The 22,724-nt window shown below is 41.2% G+C and overlaps 1 protein-coding gene across 2 annotated transcripts; it reads right to left on the reverse strand.

Annotated features, from left to right (window-relative positions):
- mmp16b (matrix metallopeptidase 16b (membrane-inserted)) lies at nucleotides 1–21,528 on the reverse strand. 2 transcript variants are annotated; one of them, XM_072440879.1, is made up of 10 exons: nucleotides 21,336–21,528; nucleotides 16,783–16,931; nucleotides 15,165–15,275; nucleotides 13,420–13,724; nucleotides 6,454–6,615; nucleotides 5,335–5,555; nucleotides 4,761–4,899; nucleotides 3,401–3,551; nucleotides 1,432–1,547; nucleotides 1–809 (listed from the first exon to the last, which is right to left on the reverse strand). In XM_072440879.1, the coding sequence occupies exons 1-10, from the start codon at nucleotides 21,465–21,467 to the stop codon at nucleotides 448–450; spliced, it is 1,848 nt and encodes a 615-aa protein (XP_072296980.1). In that variant the 5' UTR covers nucleotides 21,468–21,528; the 3' UTR covers nucleotides 1–447. The 2 variants fall into 2 exon arrangements, with proteins under 2 accessions (XP_072296980.1, XP_072296979.1); XM_072440878.1 differs by having other exon boundaries at nucleotides 13,408–13,724.
- Between the last annotated feature and the right edge of the window lie 1,196 nt (nucleotides 21,529–22,724).

A 22,724-nucleotide genomic window follows, 5' to 3' on the forward strand; every position in this document is an offset into this window, starting at 1 on the left:
GAATCGTCTATTTGGTTTGTGTTTTAGCCTTCCATACAATGAATCACCTTGTACATGGACTCCAAAAAAACAAAGACGTTAGGGCGCTTGAGAAGATGAATGTAGTTCCCTATGGCTAATTGTCCACTGGCATTGGTGCTAGTGGCGAGTTAAGCGGCGTGCAGAGACAAGGACGGACACTAGTCCAACTTAACACTGTCTCTGTCAGAAGTCCATTTGAGAGACAAAGTCAAAGCAGGTACATATTTATAAGTTGTTGGACACAGGAGACACGGCTCCATCGCTGTCTTCACTTGAGTTCTGCTTCTTCTTACATATTATGAGTTTGGGCTAAATGTGCCCACACTGCAACTCTTCTGGACTACTGTCATTACAAAGGCTTTGAGCAACAACTCGCCTTGTATCAGCACTCGCCTTGTACTAACCCCGCTCCACGGGGTTAGTTCTTCAGACCCACTCCTGCATGGAGCGCTTGCAGTACAGTATGTGGCGCTGCGTGCTCTTCCTCCTGAACTGAAAGACCGTGTAGAGGAGGACCATCATGCAAAGCGCCAGGACACAGGGGATGGCTATGGCCACTGCCTTCTCTGTGCCTCCCGTGCTGTCCAGTTTGATGACTACGTCTGCGTCTCCGTTGTCGTAGTGTCGCTCTTCGGCCACGGGGGGGCTCCAGTCCCAGTCCGGGTCTGCGGGGAGACCATCACAGCCCATGAAGTCCCTCAGGATGGAGCGAGGATATCCTGGCTCCACTCGTAGAAGCAGGTTGTTGAACTTCCAGTACTCTTTACCTTTGTAAAAGTAGGTGAAGCCTGAGGAATAAGAAAAGATTATACGTTTTTTTATAAAGATCAGTTTCTTTTAGAGGTCTAAATAACATATGTTTTACCTCTACCATCACATCATGTGTCCTGACATGACAGGACAAATCATGTTTTTGTTTAAGAGGCCATTTTATTAATAATTCATGCTCCCATGAATCAATGCAAACTTAAATTAGAAAATGAGAAAGAATAATTGTATTGGGAATAATACATTTCACTTCAGTAGACGGTGAATGAGTCCATTTGGTCAGGACTCATTTAAATGGGTTTAGGTAGTTTTATATGAACAATAGCTTTACCTTCTGAATAACATGCAAATGTATACAGTTTAGCTTAATAGCTTGAGGCCGGGAAGACGCACTAGTCACCAGTTAATCACAAGGCTGACATTTATAGACAGAGCAGCTATTCACATTATAATTCATTTGCAATGCCAATTTTCACATGGACATTTCCAGCACAAAGAAGCAGTAAAAAGAGAGTACAGGTCGGTGTAAACCCTCATTTGTCCAGGAGTGTTCCAACATAGAAAAGGATTTAATTGTTTGGTAGTCATCTGGACACTTTTGAAAATCAAGACTTTCATGGAAAGGTCATTATCACTGCTCACCGTTGGCCTTGTCCACAAAAGCCCCTTGCGGAGAGTCCGGGATGCCCTTCCAGATGTTGATGGGTTTAGGGTAACCCGGGTCCATCGTCCTCATGTCCTCATTGTACCTCCAGTATCTAGATGACAAAATCACAATCAGAACAGAACAACCTGATGCTCAATAATAACGCTCCATCCGTTCTGCCTTTCGTTACATACTTGGACAATTGGCTCTCTCGGTTCATACATTATTTTTGTCAACCTAATTTGAATACATATGCTACATCTCTCTGAAGAGCATTTTAATTTGATTCTAAAATCAAGCTCCACAGTCAAAACATGATTCTTGGCCCACATCCATCACATGGATTTACAGTTCTGTCCCTGATCCCACCTCGCTGGTGGGAAGCGAAGAGAACGTGACAAAGGTGTAAACACAAATCTTTGATGGGTGCATATATTTAGCCAAGACTATGCGGTGACTCAGTGCTTATGCATATATATCATCAGGACTGCGCCTAATTAAGACGACGTGCAGAGTCACATTAGAACTGTCAGGGGCAAACATCCAATAGTTATCACCGAGGTATCACCATTAGCACCAACGCTTTGACCTGGGCCATCATTTGTGTTTTATTTGATCAGAATATCAAATCTTAGTGTGGCGATTGTTGGGAGAAAATCATCCTGATTTAGCGATTATTCACGATTATTGAGACCGCAACTGAACAACAGAGACATTTTTCATTTTCTTTCATTTCTGTGGTTACTGTTCCTCAAGTTTGTGACTGGATTTATGGATTTCAACTCTCTGAAAGACATAAACGACCAAAAAAAAAAGATAATTCACATTTAGGTCTATTTTTTGAACAATAGATTGAAGCAAAAATACTTCATTATTTTTTGGTCCTCACGATTACATTGTGACCTGAATAATCACGATTATCAATTAACCAAATAATCGTGATATCCCTACTGCGAAGTTGTGGTGAATTCTCCGTATCGTCCCAGAGTGTGACTGTGTAATGACATATTCCACATGACTCCATGGATTATCAGACTGTTCTCGGCCGGTTGCACTGATTCTCCACAGTTACAGAGACACGTACATGTTCTGTGACAGAGGGTTCTGTTGGACATGATTTGCAGCAGCAGCTTGAAAGATGACAGAATCATGACAAAGCATTTTGTCAGCCCCGGAGGGTCCCGTGACCTCCGAGGATATGATTTATAATGACGCCTGAACAAACATGTGAGTCACACTGGGACCAAGACCAAACTTTCAGACCTGAGCTGCAGACAGGAGCTGAATTAGATACTGATCAAGTCACATGCATCACCATCAACGTCATCTTGTTTTGAAAGTAATAACTTCTTCATATGTGCCGGTACCATTTGGGTTGTGTTGGTCGCAGTCCAAAAGCAGCAGTTGTCAGCTGCTGAAGATGCTGTTAGTGTTTTTGAATAAGCGCGTGACAGCTTAGAGAACAGCCAGGATGTCCGTCCTGCCAAACTTATCAACACACGGACCAGCACACAAAACTTATATAATGTCACGTCTGATTTGGTGTCAGCATTCCAAAAATTTTGCCTTTGTCATTTCACACTTTTCCAGCAGATCAATGAAAATACAAAGAAACTGCGGATGAGAACTTATTTTATTTTGAAAAACAGTCATGTTTGTTAGTTTGTTCAGAGTTATAGTTTGTGGGTAATCTTTTTTGACTTTTTAAAATACATATCTCAGTAAGCAAGTAGAGATATAATGGCATATTTGGTGTCTTGGTAAGTATAACATTACCATGACTCTTATGCAGTGCTGGGAAGAATACTCAGTAAATACATTCAATTACAGAATATTTAATACCTGCCCTGAAATGTAAATTCTACATGTGTGTTCTGACTGCATAATGCCGTATGAAACACTGAGCCTGTCCCACATTCTCTGAGTCGTGTCCCAGTGTCAGACCTCATCCATCACCTCGCTCACCTGTCTCCTTTGAAGAAGTAGGTTTTGGCCACGTCCTCCCACCAGACAGCTGTCTCGATGTTCTGGGCAGGCATGCCGCTCCCGAACAGTGAGATGTCCTGAGGATATGAGGGCTGCAGGTTCGTGTCCTTAAAGACCCAGAAACGATTTCCTAAAATAGACATGCACCACGTTAAAGAATGTTTTGTATATTAGCTTGCATTAAAACATAATTCCCAGGGTTAAAAAGCTTGTTATCTCTATTCTCTTCTCTATTCTTCCACAGAAAGATGATGATATTATTATTACTATTATTCATTTGTCAATAAAAATATAGAACACAACAATACAGAACTCTATAATAGAGCAAAAATAAAAATAAGTAGCATTAAATATCAAAAGAAACAACACAGACCAAAGAGACAATGGATAAGCAACTATACAACTGCATCTGAGGATAAACAAAAAAACAACCACAAAATACTACTACTACTATTCAAAAAATAGACTAAAGACATACTAGATCCCAGATATGAAAGTACTAAAACATAGTATCTCTGTGGCTGTAGCACAATTTAAAAACACTGCTCTTGATATGTACACAGCAGACAAAATATATGCTGTTTCATCTGTAACACCCCACAGTTAAACCATGTCCAGTGGGACTAATTATATTATTGAAGCGATTGTTGATATAAATCCAGCTAAATCAAAAATGCCCAAGGCCCAAACAAGATAGCTGCAGTAAGTAGCTGGTGCTCGTATATTGTAGGCGCAAAACACCAGCTCAGTGTTAGTGAATAAATAAATGAAGATGCTCTGATCCTGCGCGGTGACAGATGTCGTGTTAATCTGCCTGACGGACAGAGAGGCGGAGCTGGACCCGCGCCCGTGATGCTACTACAGCCATATAGCATGTCCACCACAACTGCACTTTCACTTATCAATTATACATGACAAGCCTCTACTGTCTTTTGGTGCATTTGTTCTGGTAAGTGGACCAAGACCTCCAGAGCATCAGAGGAAATCCAAGTAATTCCCACTTCTATCGTTTATTTGAAAGCTTTAAAACATGAATTACTTTGAAGAGAAAGCTTGCTTAGGTTAATGTGCGTGTTTGTGTGATTATTACTCTGACATCGTAGTAACTGTTTGAGGACTGATTGTATGTAGCCATTGGGAGCTTCGTGTGCAGACAGAGCGCCAGCACACATAGCGACACAACATATCCCTCCATAAAAAACACATTCATCATAATATATAAGAACAATAAACATCCAGAAAGCACAACCTCAGCGCAAACATTGCAGTTAAAATAATGGGAATGGGCATTTGCCACTTGTCTTATGAACAAACACATAAAGGACAGAACGGTTCATACCTTTGAAGAAGACAAATTTTCCTTCACTGTTTTCATAAACAGCATCGATTTTGGGAGGCAGGCCTTTCCAGAAGTCGCTTATCTGCATTGGATATCCAGGTACCACTGAGTTGTCCCGTACCCTCCAGAACCACTGGTCCTAGAAACAAATGGATATTCAACAAATTCATTTCAATATAGATCTCAGAATAAAATCTTAAAATCTTACACAGCAGGAATGCAATGATAAAACATGTTGATGGCTCACATTACAGCTGTAAAATCACATCTTAAACCGCGGACAGATGGATGGATGCAGTATTAATGCTGTAGCCAACACACCCAAATGAACCTCACTTTATTTAAACCGTACCCTGCAAGAAATATGTAAGAAAGCCCTGTTCTTGGTAATTATTTTAATTAGTTTTAGTATGAATAAGAACATTTTTAGAACATTTTCTAATTCAGTTTTAGACCTCCTGATGAACAAGTGGGTTTGGTTTAGCTTCTATTGCCTCACTGACCATCGCTACACAACAGAGGCTGAGCTTGGACTGATAAACCTCACGATAACTACTTCAAACATGACCGTTACCTTGAAGACAAACAGCTCCTGGCGCAGGATGGCGAGTGTGTTGAAGCCTCCGTCGCAGATGTTGGGTCTGGAGTTGGGGTGGGAGGGTTTGGCGCTCTGGGGGGGTCTGTGAGGGCGGGACGAGTGGCGGTCGTGTTTGCGAGGGTCAGCGGGCGGGTGGAATCGAGGAGGTGGGGCAGTGGGCGGCGGCCTGGTGGGCTGGGGTGCTCTGTCTGGTGGACCTAACAAACAAACACAGGTATATTTAGTGTTTTTAGTATACTTGCATATCATGTCACACTGACGATTGCTTCAGTCATATTTAATGATTCATTGCAGAAATTTAGTTTGTTACGTGGTAGTTATATTTGTGGGTGTATAAAGTAAAAAAATTATAATGTATTTGCAACATTTTAAATGTGGAGAATTGAAAAAAAAATACTATATATTTCAGAACTTATGGAGGAAATTATGGTTCTTCAAAATTGGAGCCTTTGCTTGATAGAGACGTTTAATGCCATATTGTGGAAAAGTTCCATTGTGTCCCTTTAAATTTGTGAGTTCAAATATGAGTTACATACATTTTAAAATTCTGAGGCAAATGTGGAATACACTTTTGTTTACAACTTTAATCAGAAAGGCCATTGATAAAATAACCATCTAGAACGCTTCATTGTTCTCATGTGTGGACGTGAACACAACTGAAGATTGAGTCAACATCAGTCATAAAAACGCATACATTATTACACGATTGCAACAGCTCCTTTGAATTATATATTTTTTCTTCAGTAATTATCCTGCTGCCATCTGGCCTCACTGAAGCTCAAGTCTACATTTTTGATCAAATAAAAAAGGCCCGTGCTTTCTCTCTGCTTTAGTAATCAGCAATATTATCATGAGTCTCTTTGCACACATCAACATCCATTGAACTATTAACGACGCAGTTTCTTACTCCTAAAAATAACAAGCAGCACTAATTTTGGGAACATTTTAAGGATAGACGCTGCTGTGTGAACGTGTCAGTGCATAGCAACGGGTGCTAATGCTTCCTGGATCTAGAGTAAATAACTTGTAAGTGAAGTGATATCAACGTTACCCAATAGAGATCATCCGAACAATATTAAGGGACTCAAAAGTTACCGTATATCTTCTGTATGCCCTGCAGGTCGTCATGAGGTAGTTTGAAGTTCTCCGTGTCCATGTACTGGTAGAAGGGGGCCATGATGGCAGTGGGGTCGTTGGAGTGCTCCAGGCCCAGGGCGTGTCCCAACTCATGGACCGCGACCAGGAACAGGTCGTTACCTACGGAGACAGAGCGGTGAGTAACGACACGAAATATCACTCTCACATTATTGTACACGTATGTCCTACTCAGGCTTGCTCTATGTTACTTTTCTAGTGGAGGGTCAGGAATGTTCCACAGTACTGCGTTAAATACTATCTCTTTTTGTCCATGGCGACGGCACTAGGCTAAGTTATAGGTCAGATCTGTGGAGCGACTTCCCACACAAGAATACATGATTTGGAGTTATTTTCAAGCAATAAAAATATATGTAATTGAAGTCTAATCTAATGTCATACTGTGGAACATTCCAGACAGAGCTATATCATCTCCATGGAGACAAGCAGGCAGCAGATCCATCAGAAAAGCTACACAGAGCAGCTTTAGCACTAGCCTACAAGCCAAATACTCGTACATAATAAAACACATTCAGTGTTATGAACCAAAAACATTACAAAGTGCGCAAATTGTGGCGTTTTACTTTTGAAAAAGACTAGTGGCTGTGGCCAGGGAGAAAATATGTCAAGCCACTATACAAGTCACTAGCTCCTGCCACTATACTACAACCACTACCACCATTTTGAGCGCTGTCAGGGTTAATAATGCTGCGAATGACTGCCACGACAACAACTGTCACTACTGCTTAATGCTACTACTTTGTCTGAGTATTGAGTGAAGAAGTGTGGATGGGGTTCAGTTTTGTTGTTGTTGAATGATCTTGATCCACTCTTTTACAGAGCGGTACTGTATATTTGAACATTAATCATTTAACAGCGTTGTACAGACCTCCTTTTTTTTAACTTGTGAGTGAGATCAAAAGCCTGCAAGCCTCTGTGCGGATTGTATGGAACTGTCTGTTCACACAACTCTACATTGTGAAAAGAAATGCGCTGTATTTATAATGAGATCCTGCACCAATACAGAATCGGCCAGGACAATATGGCAACAATATGAAGAATAATTGCTTTCCTCATATTGATCAATCTCAATTTCCGCTTTGACTGTATAGTATCTCATGGGAAAAAAGAAAAAGGAAAAGACATTTAATCGTGAACCAAGACAAGGCAGAGTATTTAAATAAACCTCTAATGCATTTAACACAAGAAGTTCTCCCCCAAAGTCTAAACAACAGGACCTCAGTATCAATCATGTCAATTATAAAAATGTCAATGATTGTAATATGCAAACAATAAGTAAAATTGATTAAAATTGTATTTATTGCCTGCACTAATACAAAACTTCACCATCACTACTTAAATGATGTTGGTATAAGGATCATTATTATCCTGGAGTCAGTGCAGTGCTTGAGGTCTTGAGTGCAAGCTTATGTCTGCTTATATTTGCATAACGCCACTATATTCCAATATGCATAATGTATTCCTTTGTCCCAGACTGAACTCATGGCAATAGCTTATAGGAATGTGACAATAAAAACATATTATTCCATTTTAATGGTACCAAATCACAATACATACAGAAAAATGCACATGGCCCATTTATTATCACTCTACATTGACCAAAAATCAACATATTAAGAGAGAACTGTCTCCCATTAACAGGATATAGCGATAATAGAGAGATAAACAATAACTAATGACGAGAAAGAGTCACTACTGCCACAATCATTTCAACAAAACAAGAAAGAACAACAGGCCAATACAACTCAGATGATTACGTTTCCCTTCTATTTCTTCCTCTAACTGAGCAGGTAAAAAGGACATTTCTCATCTCACCATCGCTCAGCTGAGGTGGCGTGTTGCTCTGTCATGTCCAATGCGCTCGTGCTACCTTAATGGGCTTTCACAGCAGTGTAATTCTAAAAGTTGCATGCGGACATACGCGCTAATGGTACCTCTGACTGGCCTCCCCTGGGTACTTTTGGTCTGGCGCGGTGCAGGTAATGGGGAGATGTGAGTGTAACCTTTTAGCTGCTGACGGAGGGTCAGTGCTTGGTGCTGGCCAGAGTAGATATTGTGTTTTAAAGGGCAGCGATCTCCTGAGGTTCCTCTATCCACAATCGGACATAAATTAACTTTACTCCGCTGTAGGTTGTGGTGACACTGAAGGCTAAGAGGAGGCGTTTTTCCTCTGCGTGTGACGTGAACTGGGAGCTGGTGCTGTGGGCTTGGATGAACGCTCTGGTGTTAAGGTGAAATGGGCTCCGTGTTTTTGAGAGTGTTGCCTTGAGCAGTGGCGTGAGTGGGAGCCTGGATGCACCGTGAATGCACTTACCTGCACCTATTTCAGTACATTTCTGACTTATTTTATTCACATTCGATTCCTGTTCTATATTAGTGCTTTTGTGTTTTGTGTGCGAGTAAAAAGTGCAATGAATTGTAACAGAGCGAGTCTCAGAATTGAAATCATGATTATGTGAAACGTTTATTTATGTACGCAGCTTCCTCTGCAGTTCAAATACAATGATATACAATCCATATTTTTCTCTTCTTTGGGTTAGTCCTTGTTTAGAACTTATAGTTGTGAAGTCCTATTTTATCTGGTTTAGCCCTAATTTAGACATGGTTTACAGTATATCTGGTGGTACTCAGGCCTTGGCAAATGTTTCTGAGGTGGTTCTTGTATGAAATATTTAATCTAGAGGAAGAAAATGTACAGCAATATCAAATATAAGTAATGCTTTTTGATTCATGTTTTAAAAGCAACTGATTTCGTTCGAGTTTATTCCTTCATCATCATCTTTAGGATTACATATTTTGTAAACATTTTAATAACAATTTAAATATGAGAGGAAAGTCAAGCAACTTTAGATCGATACCACTTCTTATTTGTGGCACCAGCAGCTGCTCTAGGCATTTATTTAGTTTGTCCTGCTTCGAAATCATCTCAACATAATCCTTTGGTGCCTCATAATCTATATATCTGACCATCTGGCCATAAGGAAGAGATTTGTGTAACATCATCATCATAGTGGCCATACTGTTATATATCATAGTCTAGATGTCTTCCTAGTACAAATGATCAGCAATATTTATGTTGTACATTCAAGTACATACTGTATAAACAAGAGGTTGAGACTAGTATTTTTCAAAAGTGAACAAACTACAGGAGCTAATACTGTAGTAGTCTCCGCTGTTGGGAGGATGGGAGGCACCTGGGTATTAGCACAGCAAACGTGACAGGCCGGCGACATGTGGGTAGGATAATTAAACTCTGCTTGTGCTGGAGAGTGTGGAAGTACATGAGGGAAAAGCACGTACGAGCACTGACACGCGACACAGGCCTAATATAAACTCCAGGGTAAAAGTAGTGCTGTAAAGTTTTGCTTCTTTGCTTCCGAAGGCTTTATTAGACAGGAGAGAAAAGCGTGACATGGGGGTGAGAGAGGAGGGAGGACATGCAGTGCATTTTCAGAGTCTGGATTCAAACTCGCGACACTCCGGCCGGCTGCACTTGGAGCCTGGCATACGTGTGCCACTCGACCACCGGGCAGCGCACAAGATTCTGCATAAATATTCATTGTGTTCACTTCGGAGGAAGGCATTATTTGAATACTTATTGTATTTTTTGCCAGCGACCACAACGATCAACCATTTAGTTCACCACTATTAATTTCTAACCACTACAACTACTAGAAATGTGACAAAGACAACATTCCTCACATGGTTAGTCAAAATGTGTTGTTCTTGTATTTACACTTCAGTTCTACTTTAGTCAGAGCTTGTCTTGTCTATAGGAGTTTTTGTTTATACGAGTTTTTGTTCCTTAGAGTTCTTCTATTAAGAGTGTTTTTAAACTTCCTATAAGTGATCTGTCCTTTTCCTCTGTATCTACCTGCGTTGCAACAAAGAAATTTCCCCATGTGTGGACAATAAAGGAATATTTCATCTTATCTTATCTTCACATCAACACACACCAACCATAACAACTACTCATTATTTAGTCCTGGTTTAGGCCTTTTCTATGATGGGACATTTAGCTCAGCCCTTGTTGATTTCTCTGCAGATTACTCCACCTTATTAATTATAAAATGTGTAAAGGCTGCAATCATTTCGATACTAGCAAATCCTCTGCACAGAACAAATATCTTGTTTTTATGTAAGACTCTTGTTGCACCTCGACAAACACAGTCTGAAATCCTTCTATTCGTTTATCAGTTCCTATTTCAGTCTTCTCCCCCTACTGTAGGTGTTTACAATGTTCCCTATAAAGAAAATCCTACTTTTTTTACATAAAATGCTAATTTAATCTCAGTTGCAATAGTTACAAAATCACTGTAGCCCTATTTTAAATACAATCTGACATAATGAATGGCTTTTAACACAAAACGTATATGACTAACCCTAGTGCCATTTCCTGTGACACTAATTGACCTCTCTCTAGTCAGTAACAAAATAATTACAGCCTTATAACAGGAACTCTTCGGGAGACCGTTTCCTAAATCATAACTGTATGCCACAACGCGCCCAGCAACAGAATAGCCATAATGTGCCGACTAAAGTCTTAAAATAGCAGGACTCTCTATCCTGTCATCTCAAGAGCTTATTATGTGGGAAAAACATTTGGATCCTGACAGATGGGGTGATGCGTCGGAACAGCACAGCCTGATCAAAGACATGTGCATTCTTTGTTTGTGCACAAGAATCTCTCATCTCTTTTCGCTGCTGACCGCGGCACTGACCAGGAGTCCTACGCAAGGGCCAGACATGAACGTTAAACTAGCCTAATGCGGGTGTGCCTTTCCAACACATTCAGTCACACTTTGATCAGATGAATTGTGTGCGTCGTTTTCCCAACCTTCAATCATGCTACAATCATTTCTACAATCATATTCCAATCAACAGGGAAACTACTATCAAATCTATATACTAATCTGAACAAGTATTGACATAAACAGGACAACATTTGACTGTTCTTGAATAGTTTAGAATGTTCTTGAGCTTTATCAGAATTAGCATAAGACTATATGATAACATAACGATTTTAAATTATGTTGAGCCTTTTGCAGCATGTTTTACGTATCATAACTACACTATTGTACGATATTTTTTGCAGTTTAGTTGGATTTGATCTTTCAATGTTCGTTTTATGATTATAGTAGTGGGATAAAAAACACTGTGATTTGACATTTTTTTCCCATTTATTTACACTCTGACCAAACAAATATGTGAAATCTTTAAAAATCACTTTCTAATAGATAATCATTCATCTAGTATGTGACATTTTCTAACACTTTCTACTTCCATTGTGAGCTAGTTAGCAACAAGCCCTGGTCCTTTACATGGTTAAAATGCTGTTCATTGCAGAGCAGCACATTCACCTCAGACATTTTCTATGAAAGCTTTATTCTAACATAACAAAGCGGCTGTTGAACTTGTCTCGATCTCTTAAATCACTTGTTTGTCTTTGCAAATAGTCACATATTTTAGGGAAATAATGCATTAAAGACTTGGCCTGAAATCCAAGCAACATATTTGACTAAAACCACATTGACGTATTTATATTTCTGATACAGTAAACATAAGTCAGTTGTCACCAGGGCTTCACGTAAACACAGGCCATCCAGCTAAATACAAGTAAATGAGCTTTAATATAGCTTTTTTGCATCATCTTTCTTATTAAAAAAAGTAGATTTAAACAAGAAGACAGAGTTAATGTAGTTTTTCACTTGAGGTAGCATCCACACAGTAATTGTAGTAGTAAAATATAGTATTTGATGTGCATATTGTTGGTTTAATAATGAACTGAATGCAAAGACAACATATATAACGATGAGCACAAGCAGAATATTCACATAGATACAATAAAGTTTGGCTAGTGAAAACATAAGAAATGCTTTTGAAGTTTGAAAGGACCAGCTACAGAAGCTAGAATCAGATTAATTTAATAATAACATAACAGGTAAAGTAAGACACGCTCACATCTTCTGGCTGTTACAGAGCAAAAGGTGCAATATACAATACAGCACACAATAGTACACAGGTTACACCAGGGAGAAGAAAGTCACTCTCTGTAACCATCAAAAATGTGCTTCTGTTTATTTATTTTTTACTCCAGAACATGGACATAATCCAGTCAAATCCATGGTTGGCCTTCGCACAATTCTCACACCTCCAATAACAGTACAAGGCTAAAAATTCCATCGCAAACGCCCACTTGAATAAAACACGACGCGCCTCTTGTGTATCAGCAAACGTTCCAATAGACTTCACAACAAAATAGGAGAACTATAGTTTATAATTGAGCTGTTTAACCGTCAGTTTGCAGATTTGTTGACCTGGTTTCTGGTTAATATCTCTGTCATTACCGGCTTATTCACATAAAACAAAAACTGGCAGCAACATCTTCTTTTTTAGCATAAAGATTTGTTTCAGATTAGCTTCAGCAAATTATTAAACCCGAAATAGGCCTGTCACTATTAGACATTTTGCGTGCGATGGTTATATTGCTGCAGAAAATATAAACATAGAAACGGACACAATAAACCCGGTAAACTCTTTCTTTTCTAAATGTGTAATATGAAAAAATATAAAAAATCATAAGCTCCAATAAGTAAACAAATTGCATAATGAAACAATGAAGTAGTTAGTGTCTATAATAAGTCTTTGCATTGACTTATTTGACCATTTACTACCAAAAATAGTAATCGATAGTAATAATTATGACAGACTTAACCCCAAATACATGAGCGCAAATGTTACTATGGCAAGTTTGTGGACCAATCACAAACAAACCATGACAAGATTAAGCATTTGTGGCTCATATGTTTGGATATTTAAACTTCTAGAACGTGAACACATCCTACAACACAGTGGACAAGCGCGTGTATACAGTATATGTGTTTTGATCCCTACCTCGGTCCTTACCGTCGTGGTTGGGATTCCCCAGGGTCCAGGGTTCGTCCGAGTCGAAGTGCGTGTCGCCGCCGATGCCGGGCCCGGGGAAGTACGCGTGAGCCAGGAAGCCCCCCTCGCCGTCGAAGGGGGAGCTGTCGCCGTGGAAACCGGAGGCGAAGATGATGGTGATGTCGACGTCCCTCCGGCCCGTCTCCAGAGCGCTGTACGGGACGGCCTCGAAGCGCAGAGGTGTCACTCCCTGCCACACGTCAAAGGCTCGTCGGATGGCATCATGGGTCTCACGGGCTCCCACCTTTGGCGTGACATTTTTTATACTGGGCAGGGAGGGGGGGAGGACAGATTGATGAATAAATTGACACAGAATTCTGCAAGATTTGTATCATCTAACCATACAATATTTTTTATATAAATAATAAGTAAATAATATTTTTTTGTAAATAAAATTAAATACATATTTTTTGTAAATAATAATAAATAAATAATATTTTCATAAATAATAAGTACATCGAATTTTGTGTAAATAATAAAAAGTTAATCATGTTTTTTGTAAATAATAATAAATACATAAAATAGATTGCAGTTTTGTATCTGCAATTGTTGAAAATACAGTAAAGATCCCATTTAATCCATTGCATTTTGTCATTTGTAGACAAAGATAAAAAATTTTGTTATTTTTTTTGTTAATTGAATGTTCTGGTCTACTGTGGTCACTGGTCAGTATCTCTGGTCACTGGTCCAGCTGAGGAACAGTCATAGGTCCTGTCCCGGGCTGTAGACCTTAAGTCCTTTAGTCGATTAATCAACAAACGTGTGATAATCGACAAATTGGAAAAAATGAACTGATAATTACAGATAATGATGGTTTACAGCAGTGACTCTCTTAGTCGCTCTGCCATAAAAACAACTGCGACGCTCCTACTGGAAATAACATGTGCGTTTACTATTTTTGAAGGTGTCTTTTTGTCTTGTATTTAATTGTCAATTCAAATTCCATGGATTTGAAAAACTAGACAGAGTAATTAGCCAACACAGAATCGAGAAGACCGTAAAATAGTTGTACTTGACACAACTATTTCAGGCCTGGCAGCTTTTGTTGAACTTTTAACACAGCAGCCGTTATCAGGCGCTGGCAGGCACGGAGAAAAGTGAAATCTTCTCTCTCTCGCTCTCGTTTCAAGAGTAAAGTGCAGTCGGCAGCACTGCTCTGCTCTGATTGACATTCCATTAAGAGAGGTGGCTCATCAATTCAAATTCTGGAGGAAAAGGATTTGAATAAATTGACAGTGTTATCGGCCATTACTGCTGTAACCTGTCAGTCGAGCGGTTGTGCCAGAGCCCGTTTATCAGCCCTCCTCAGAACCTATTAAAAACCCGGCTTAATCGGCCGTGATAAGATGAGCGAAGGATTTTTCTTTTGTTTTTTTGTCGAGATCACGGCCAATGTAGAGCCGAAGGATTTTCAAACTATTTCATATACGAGCGGAGAACTTGCCCTGCTTTAACTCGTGCTCTGTCTCATAGTAATGGGAACGTACAGAATAAATGGAAAGCAGTTAATTATTTATACTCTGAGACTGCATGTGTTAGCTCTGTGCGTATTGTTTCGTGGGACGCAGCCTATGCCGGCGTCTCTATGACAACATGTGATTTCGAAGGCTCGGAGGCATCTGATAGACAGAAGAGCTGAGAAAATGATCACTGACGTCTGAAGTTGACAATGAGCCGCGGTGCCATGGCGACCGGCCGTCTCTCACCTGTAGGTAATGTGCGTCCGCTGCCACTTCTGTCCCGTCAGCGCGTACCGCCGCCGCCGCGAGCGAGACGTGCCTTTGTCCGGGACGCCACACCTCGGCTTCTGCATCCAGCTTTTGGAGGGAAACAGTGAGCGGGCGTTTACTGAGGCCGCCTCGGGGGAAATAATGCTGCGGCGATAAAATACTGCGCCAGGCAAGACATGTATATCCACGGGTTTCAGAGTGATGCAAAATGAGGACGCGTGCCATTGGCGGTTCTATCTTTTTAATGGTCAAAAGTGCCCGAAATGGCGCCTTTAAACATGAAGCTGAAACCTTTAAATAACAGAATGAGGAGGGACTGTTGGTCTGTGCTCGATGTTGTCCTACAGTTCTGACATAATTCTATTCTTAGTCAACCATTTGTATTAGTCAACTCATTATGTTATTGTGATTGCAGAGGACGTTTGTGGCCCACGCCAGAAAGAAAGTTTAAAAAAAATAAGTTAGCTGGAGATTTGAGGGATAATCATGAGTTTTATGTCCATTTTTACATACAAACATGCCATGGCATTTACTTCTTTGTTCACAGTTGTCTTATAAGAACCCCTCAGAGTGCAAGTGCAGTTTGGGTCACCTTTTAGAGATACTTTTACTTTTTAGAGACTCTTCTACCAGCACAACAGCATACATTTAGCCCATTGCAATCCTACTTATCATTGAAATATGCGATCCAAATGACAGAAAGAATGAGTAATGAGTCATTTTAATCTCTCATTCTTCCACGATTGGTCCACAGTAACAAAGATTTCAGAGATCGTCATCTGGACTTGGTTTTAAGTTGAAGACATTTGCCACTTATTCTCTAAGAGGCTTTGTCAATCCTTAAGAAGCAAATTCAACTGTGGTTTCCTGTGCAATCATCTCATCTAATCTGTGTCATAGATTATTATTACTACATATTAAACCATTACTAAATGAAAGACAAAATATTGACTAACTTGCCTCAAAATACTGTGATAATCCACAATCTTTCCCATAATGATAAATGTATTTTCTTATATTATTGTGGTGATGTTTTTGCTAAAACCATACACATATTTTGAAGCTCTTATACAATGAGTACTCTCGTGTTAACTTTGCACAAGGACACACTCATAAACTAGCAAGGACCAACTGTTTAAAGCTGTACACATGCGTTCGCGGTGACGTCATACAACCGGAACTTCCCCATAGCGGCCATTTAAAAAGGGGCACGCGATATATAAATACCAACATGACTGCATCCTTTTCTACAGCATAATGAGCTACGAATACTTTCATTCTTTACACGATAACGGCAAACTAAGGTACACGACAAAGCTATCACTTCTTGGTCAGTCAACAGAGCAATGTCCGAACAGAACGCAGGTTTTTGGCATTTTGGCCTCATATTTCCAGGATTTCGTATGTAGTAGACGTGCTGTTGTGCCCCTTTCAAAATGGCGGACTCGGCTGCCACTGCACAAGTTCCCGGATGTGCGAGCGCATGTATAGCTGTGTTATGACAAGTAACATTGAAATACCATCTACATCTTTGCCCACTCCTACTTTTGCCTGCGCGCGTTACATCATGGGAACTGTTCTGGTAAGTACTTACTCCTTGGTTCTGTCATCCAGGTTCCCGGTGACATTGAGGCCGTAAACGCGCTGCATCGATGCTATAGCCGAGTGCATGGACTGGACTGAGCGTAGCATGGACATTCCCGGCTGCGAGTGGACGAGATATCCATACCTCTGTAGCCATTCCTGTCGGAGGGAGACACACGTTAGGTCTGATGGTCCAACGATTCAGCCTACACCAGGCATGTCCAAACTAGGGCCCAGGAGCCAAATGCGGCCCTCAGACCATTTTTGTTGGCCCTCCAGCGTCTTGCTATGTTGGCCCAAACAACAAAAAGTAGTACTTTTTACTGTGAAATTGGGAAAATTCAACCTAATATTAATGTTCCAAGTATAATTAAAGGTGTGGAGGCTCATCGCAATTACATCAAATGCAAAATTTCGAATGATTCACTTTGTCATTCAACAAATTCGACATTGTCAAGTTGTTTGTGGCCCTCTGCCCCGTTTAAGTTCCAAAATGCAGCCCTTGGTGAAAAAAGTTTGGACACCCCTGGCCTACACAGTCATATAGTCATTTCGATTGCACGTCTTGGGGGTCTCGAGGAATTTGTCCAAAAACAGTTCTGAAACGGTTGACTTTTTGGACCCGAGTATTGACCGTGGCAAAGGTCTAAGGGTAAAAAATGGAAGTGGAGCTATAAATCTATGGGGCTTCCTTTTATTTGACACTCACTTAATTCTCTCTGCAGTAAAGTCATGAGGGTGAGGAAAACAATCATTTAAAGGTACGGGAATGTCACATAACATTACTTAACGTTTTTTATAGTACCGTAGTGAGTGTTTCAAGCTGTGAGTCTTATTGTTTCTAATGTGCGTTGAAATCTCGTAGTTGTTATGGCCATATATCGATACAAGGTTTGATGAGTAAGACCAAGGAAGAATCAAGAATTTGAAGTGTCTGGTTGGGTCAAGGATGAGATCGTATTGTGACCTTTACTTTACTTAGGGTCTGTGTGATTTTTATCCTCTCGTCATTTATCTAAATATCATTATTGTGGTAGTTTCGATGTGATTTGACTCGGGCTGCGCAATACCGTATTTTCCGGACTATATGTAGCACCATTTTCATAGTTTTGGCCGGGGTTGCGATTTATATGTGATATTATTCGTTATTTTCACTCTGACAACCGCAAGAGGGCGCTCTAGGCTCGAAGCGACGCAGAAGAAGAATCTGCACTTCCTCTTCCTCTGGAGTTTGTGGAGTTGTTTAGAAGTGACACAGAGGAAGAAGAATTCAATGGATTTAGTGATTTGGGGTAAAACTGATGCTTTGGTAAACTTGTTAGCTTGTTCTTTATGCTATAGTTATCTGAATAACTGTTAATATGTTACGTTAAAATACCAGACACAGTTCTGTCTGTGCCTCATGTAGCTGAAGGTGTTAGCGTTAGCATACGTACACCTATTCATCATGTTCTCTCATCTGTTATTATTCTAAATTGCATTTCAAGGTGAAATGTCTGTTCTTGGTATTGCATTTTAATCAAATACATTTCCCCAAAAAATGTGCCTTATACTCCAGTGCGACTTATACATGTTTTTTTCTTCTCTATTATGCATTTTTTGGCTGGTGCGATTTATACTCCAGAGTGACTTATAGTCCGGAAAATGTAAATACAGTATATGTATTTTTGTATTGAAAAACGTTTTAGTTTTTACACCTCAACAAGGTTTTCTGAAATGCATGGAATTCTTAAATTAGTTTACGAGTTATTTTATATTTTATCGGTCTTTCTTAAATGTTATTGCTCCTGGATATGTCTGCAATACGCACTATGAACAGAACACTACATTTTAAACATAAATCACAGTTTATATTGGCCCATTGAATGTCTATATGTCCATTGACAAAGCTCATTGACATAGTCGCTGTGATTAACCGCAAAAATAATAATAATACAGGTGTAGATTTATGTTGCATCCTTCAAAATAAGAGCTTTATGCTGCAACATTAGTTTGTGGGCGAACACTCTAACCACTAACTTCATATTTAATCAAAAGAAATTGTATATTTTGATCCAAGACAAAAGAAATCAAACAAATCCGTAGTTCAAACAATGAAACCGTATAGATTTGCACGTGATTACAGTTAAGGCTGTGCAGTTCTGCGCATTTTAATCAAGATTCAGTCATTTCGAGTTGTCAGTGTCAGTGGTTTGGAGCAGAATTCACATTTCAGAGGAACAAACGTGTCAAATTAATTTCAGGAAAATCATATTGACAAGCCATTTTTACTTATTTTAGTCAAATCAAATGGAAAAATTGAGATTGATCAATATAAATAATCATGTTTTATCTTATCCTTTACAGTTATATTTGCCAATACCAGGACAAATATAGCACAACGTCACAATCATATTACAATCATGTGAACAGCTCTGTATCCATCTTCGACTGTACATGCATCCATCACCTCGCGCGCTGACCTTACTCACTCGCTCCTCATTGGTGCGACAAATCTGCTGCTGTTGTATCCAGGGGTCACTGCCACTGCCTCCCAGGGTGATGACTTACCCACAATCCTCCGCTCTACACCTCCCAGTGCTGCTGTGGCTAATCTTCCCCCAGTCCAGTCTCCGAGCCTTTGTTTATACACATTTCCTTTGGCTCCTGAGGCTATTTCCTGCCCATGTTTGTCCAAGAGGAGATATCTTGCCCATTGCACCGAGGCATAAAACTGAATAATGCTGTGTTTGTGTCAGGCGGCATCAGCGTTTCATCACTTCTTGGATAAATCTCTTTGTGTTTCATCAATACAAAACACACAAGAGGATATAATGAAGCAACTTGTGTGTAAATGGCCATAGTTATTGTTCTAAATGTAGTATAAATGTAGTTTCCTAATTTATATTCTCCTAACCGCTCTCCCTCTCAGGGTCTATATTGGGTACACAGAATAATCAATTGTACTGTTATAGTTCCTTTTGTTGGCATTTCAGAAAACCATTATTTCATTTAAAACTGGACAAAATTGTGCTCTTTGTGTATTTTTTGTACATTTTCAGATCCTGCACATTCTTTCATTGACACTGGCATCACAAATAGCAACAACGTGGCTAGGTTATTTTTGAACAGAGGTGCACACAGGTTGCTCATTTGAAAACGCCCGCAGACATAAGCTGATGGCGGTTATTATTATTATTATTATGGACATAACGGTCATTGACACATTTGTGCACAGTCGCCTCAGCATCAGTTCTGGTTGTTATGGAGCGGGCTGAGCACAGGAGCAGCTCGGATAACGGACCGCAGTGCAATGCCCTCATGAGCATCCCTGTTTATCCGTTTCCCGTGACAAATGCGCCTTGTTTTTCACGCGCGCGTCTCTGTGCGGACATTGTCTTTATTCCCGTGATGCTGGGGCTCTTATTCCCGTGATGCTGGGGCTCTTATTCCCGTGATGCTGGGGCTCTTATTCCCGTGATGCTGGGGCTCTTATTCCCGTGATGCTGGGGCTCTTATTCCCGTGATGCTGGGGCTCTTATTCCCGTGATGCTGGGGCTCTTATTCCCGTGATGCTGGGGCTCTTATTCCCGTGATGCTGGGGCTCTTATTCCCGTGATGCTGGGCTCTTATTCCCGTGATGCTGGGCTCTTATTCCCGTGATGCTGGGGCTCTTATTCCCGTGATGCTGGGGCTCTTATTCCCGTGATGCTGGGCTCTTATTCCCGTGATGCTGGGCTCTTATTCCCGTGATGCTGGGCTCTTATTCCCGTGATGCTGGGGCTCTTATTCCCGTGATGCTGGGGCTCTTATTCCCGTGATGCTGGGGCTCTTATTCCCGTGATGCTGGGGCTCTTATTCCCGTGATGCTGGGGCTCTTATTCCCGTGATGCTGGGCTCTTATTTCCGTGATGCTGGGCTCTTATTCCCGTGATGCTGGGCTCTTATTCCCGTGATGCTGGGGCTCTTATTCCCGTGATGCTGGGGCTCTTATTCCCGTGATGCTGGGCTCTTATTCCCGTGATGCTGGGGCTCTTATTCCCGTGATGCTGGGCTCTTATTCCCGTGATGCTGGGGCTCTTATTCCCGTGATGCTGGGCTCTTATTCCCGTGATGCTGGGCTCTTATTCCCGTGATGCTGGGGCTCTTATTCCCGTGATGCTGGGGCTCTTATTCCCGTGATGCTGGGGCTCTTATTCCCGTGATGCTGGGGCTCTTATTCCCGTGATGCTGGGGCTCTTATTCCCGTGATGCTGGGGCTCTTATTCCCGTGATGCTGGGCTCTTATTCCCGTGATGCTGGGGCTCTTATTCCCGTGATGCTGGGGCTCTTATTCCCGTGATGCTGGGGCTCTTATTCCCGTGATGCTGGGCTCTTATTCCCGTGATGCTGGGCTCTTATTCCCGTGATGCTGGGCTCTTATTCCCGTGATGCTGGGCTCTTATTCCCGTGATGCTGGGGCTCTTATTCCCGTGATGCTGGGCTCTTATTCCCGTGATGCTGGGCTGTGCGCGTGATGCTGAGACGGAGGAGAGCGCGCGGTCATTTGCGATAACCCGGGGAAAGGAAGGCCATTTATCTTACCTCAACTTTGAAGTAATGATGATGCTCCTCCTCGGACACGGCACACGAAAGCCACAGCAAAAGGTGCAAGCAGAGAGCTGCCGCGGAGACGCCATCCGATGGTTTTCTTTTGACGGCGGATACTAAGGTCATAATGACCTGTTTTTCCCGAGTGTTTATCAGAAGAAGCCGCCTCTCGTCCGCGTATACCTCCCTCCCCCTGTGTCAGATGCGAGGAGCCATCGGGAGCGGGCTGTCAAGCGGGCGGATTCCCATGAACACGGCGAAAGGAGGACGATTGTGCCGATAATCCCGCGAAACGCACCGATGTCAAGCGCTGCATCGCACACCCGCCGGCCTCGCCATTCTTACTGACACCAGGCGGCTACGTCCATCCCGCAGCATCAATGGCCATGTACAGTACACGGTCTGCGCAAGATGATTCTGGCTCCCGTGTCCACGCGTGCGCGCTGGCTCCTGTCGCGGCGCAGCGCGTTAGCATCACAAGGAGCTACGCACTGATGCTACACTAATGTCTCCTCTGCCTCCTGTGCTCTGTCTTTACTCTGGAGCGCGGTCTCGAGGGGATTTCACAGGAACTGGGATTGGTTTGCTCCAGATTTACCTTGGCAACCGAGGGCAGATTAGTCAGAGCCTGTATTATGCCAGCAAATACAAATGCAAATAAATCTACTCAAAACCGGATATAGTGAAATATCTACAAATTATCCACGCGTTTTGCCGATTTCTTTTAATTATAGAATTATGAAACATGAAGGAATTTTAACCTGCTATTATCATGATGAGATGTTTGTTACCAATGGCCAGGATATTTCACACACATGACATGCACCGTTTGTGTCATAAAAAGAGACCACAATAAACAAGAAAAGAGCTGTTTACTCCTCGAGTCTGTAGAGCCCACAGAGCCTGCTCTTTCCAAATGAACCACACGATGGCGACATTTAGTTAGAGTTTGACTGGCAGTGATTTTCATCCAGCTTTTCAAGGACCAAAGCACATCAGCCTCCATCTATTATAAAGATGTGATGTAAGCATTCAGTGTGGAGCCTAATGATTGTATCTGGGGTAGTATTACAAATAGCCTATGCATGACTGGAATAACTCAACATTTTAATCCATTTAGATAGAGATTCATTTTGCATTTTTGCCTAATTCAGAGGTGAAAATAATATACTCCATAACTGCTCTTATAATATATATTATTGTTTTCAACTTTAATGTTCTCAACCATGTACATGGTGTTGTTGAGTGCAGATTCCTTTTGGATTCATTTGAGATGTTTTCTGTGTGAGCCAATGGGCGCCATGGAGACCACAAGCTCAGGCAGGAGCTTTGGCTCTGAGCCAGGCCCAGACAGGAAGCTCCAAACACATTGTAATATAGGCC

The sequence above is a fragment of the Eucyclogobius newberryi genome, unplaced genomic scaffold (assembly GCF_026437365.1).
Source record: "Eucyclogobius newberryi isolate DKJ021-1_F unplaced genomic scaffold, fEucNew1.0.hap1 SCAF_12, whole genome shotgun sequence".
Classification (NCBI taxonomy): domain Eukaryota; kingdom Metazoa; phylum Chordata; class Actinopteri; order Gobiiformes; family Gobiidae; genus Eucyclogobius; species Eucyclogobius newberryi.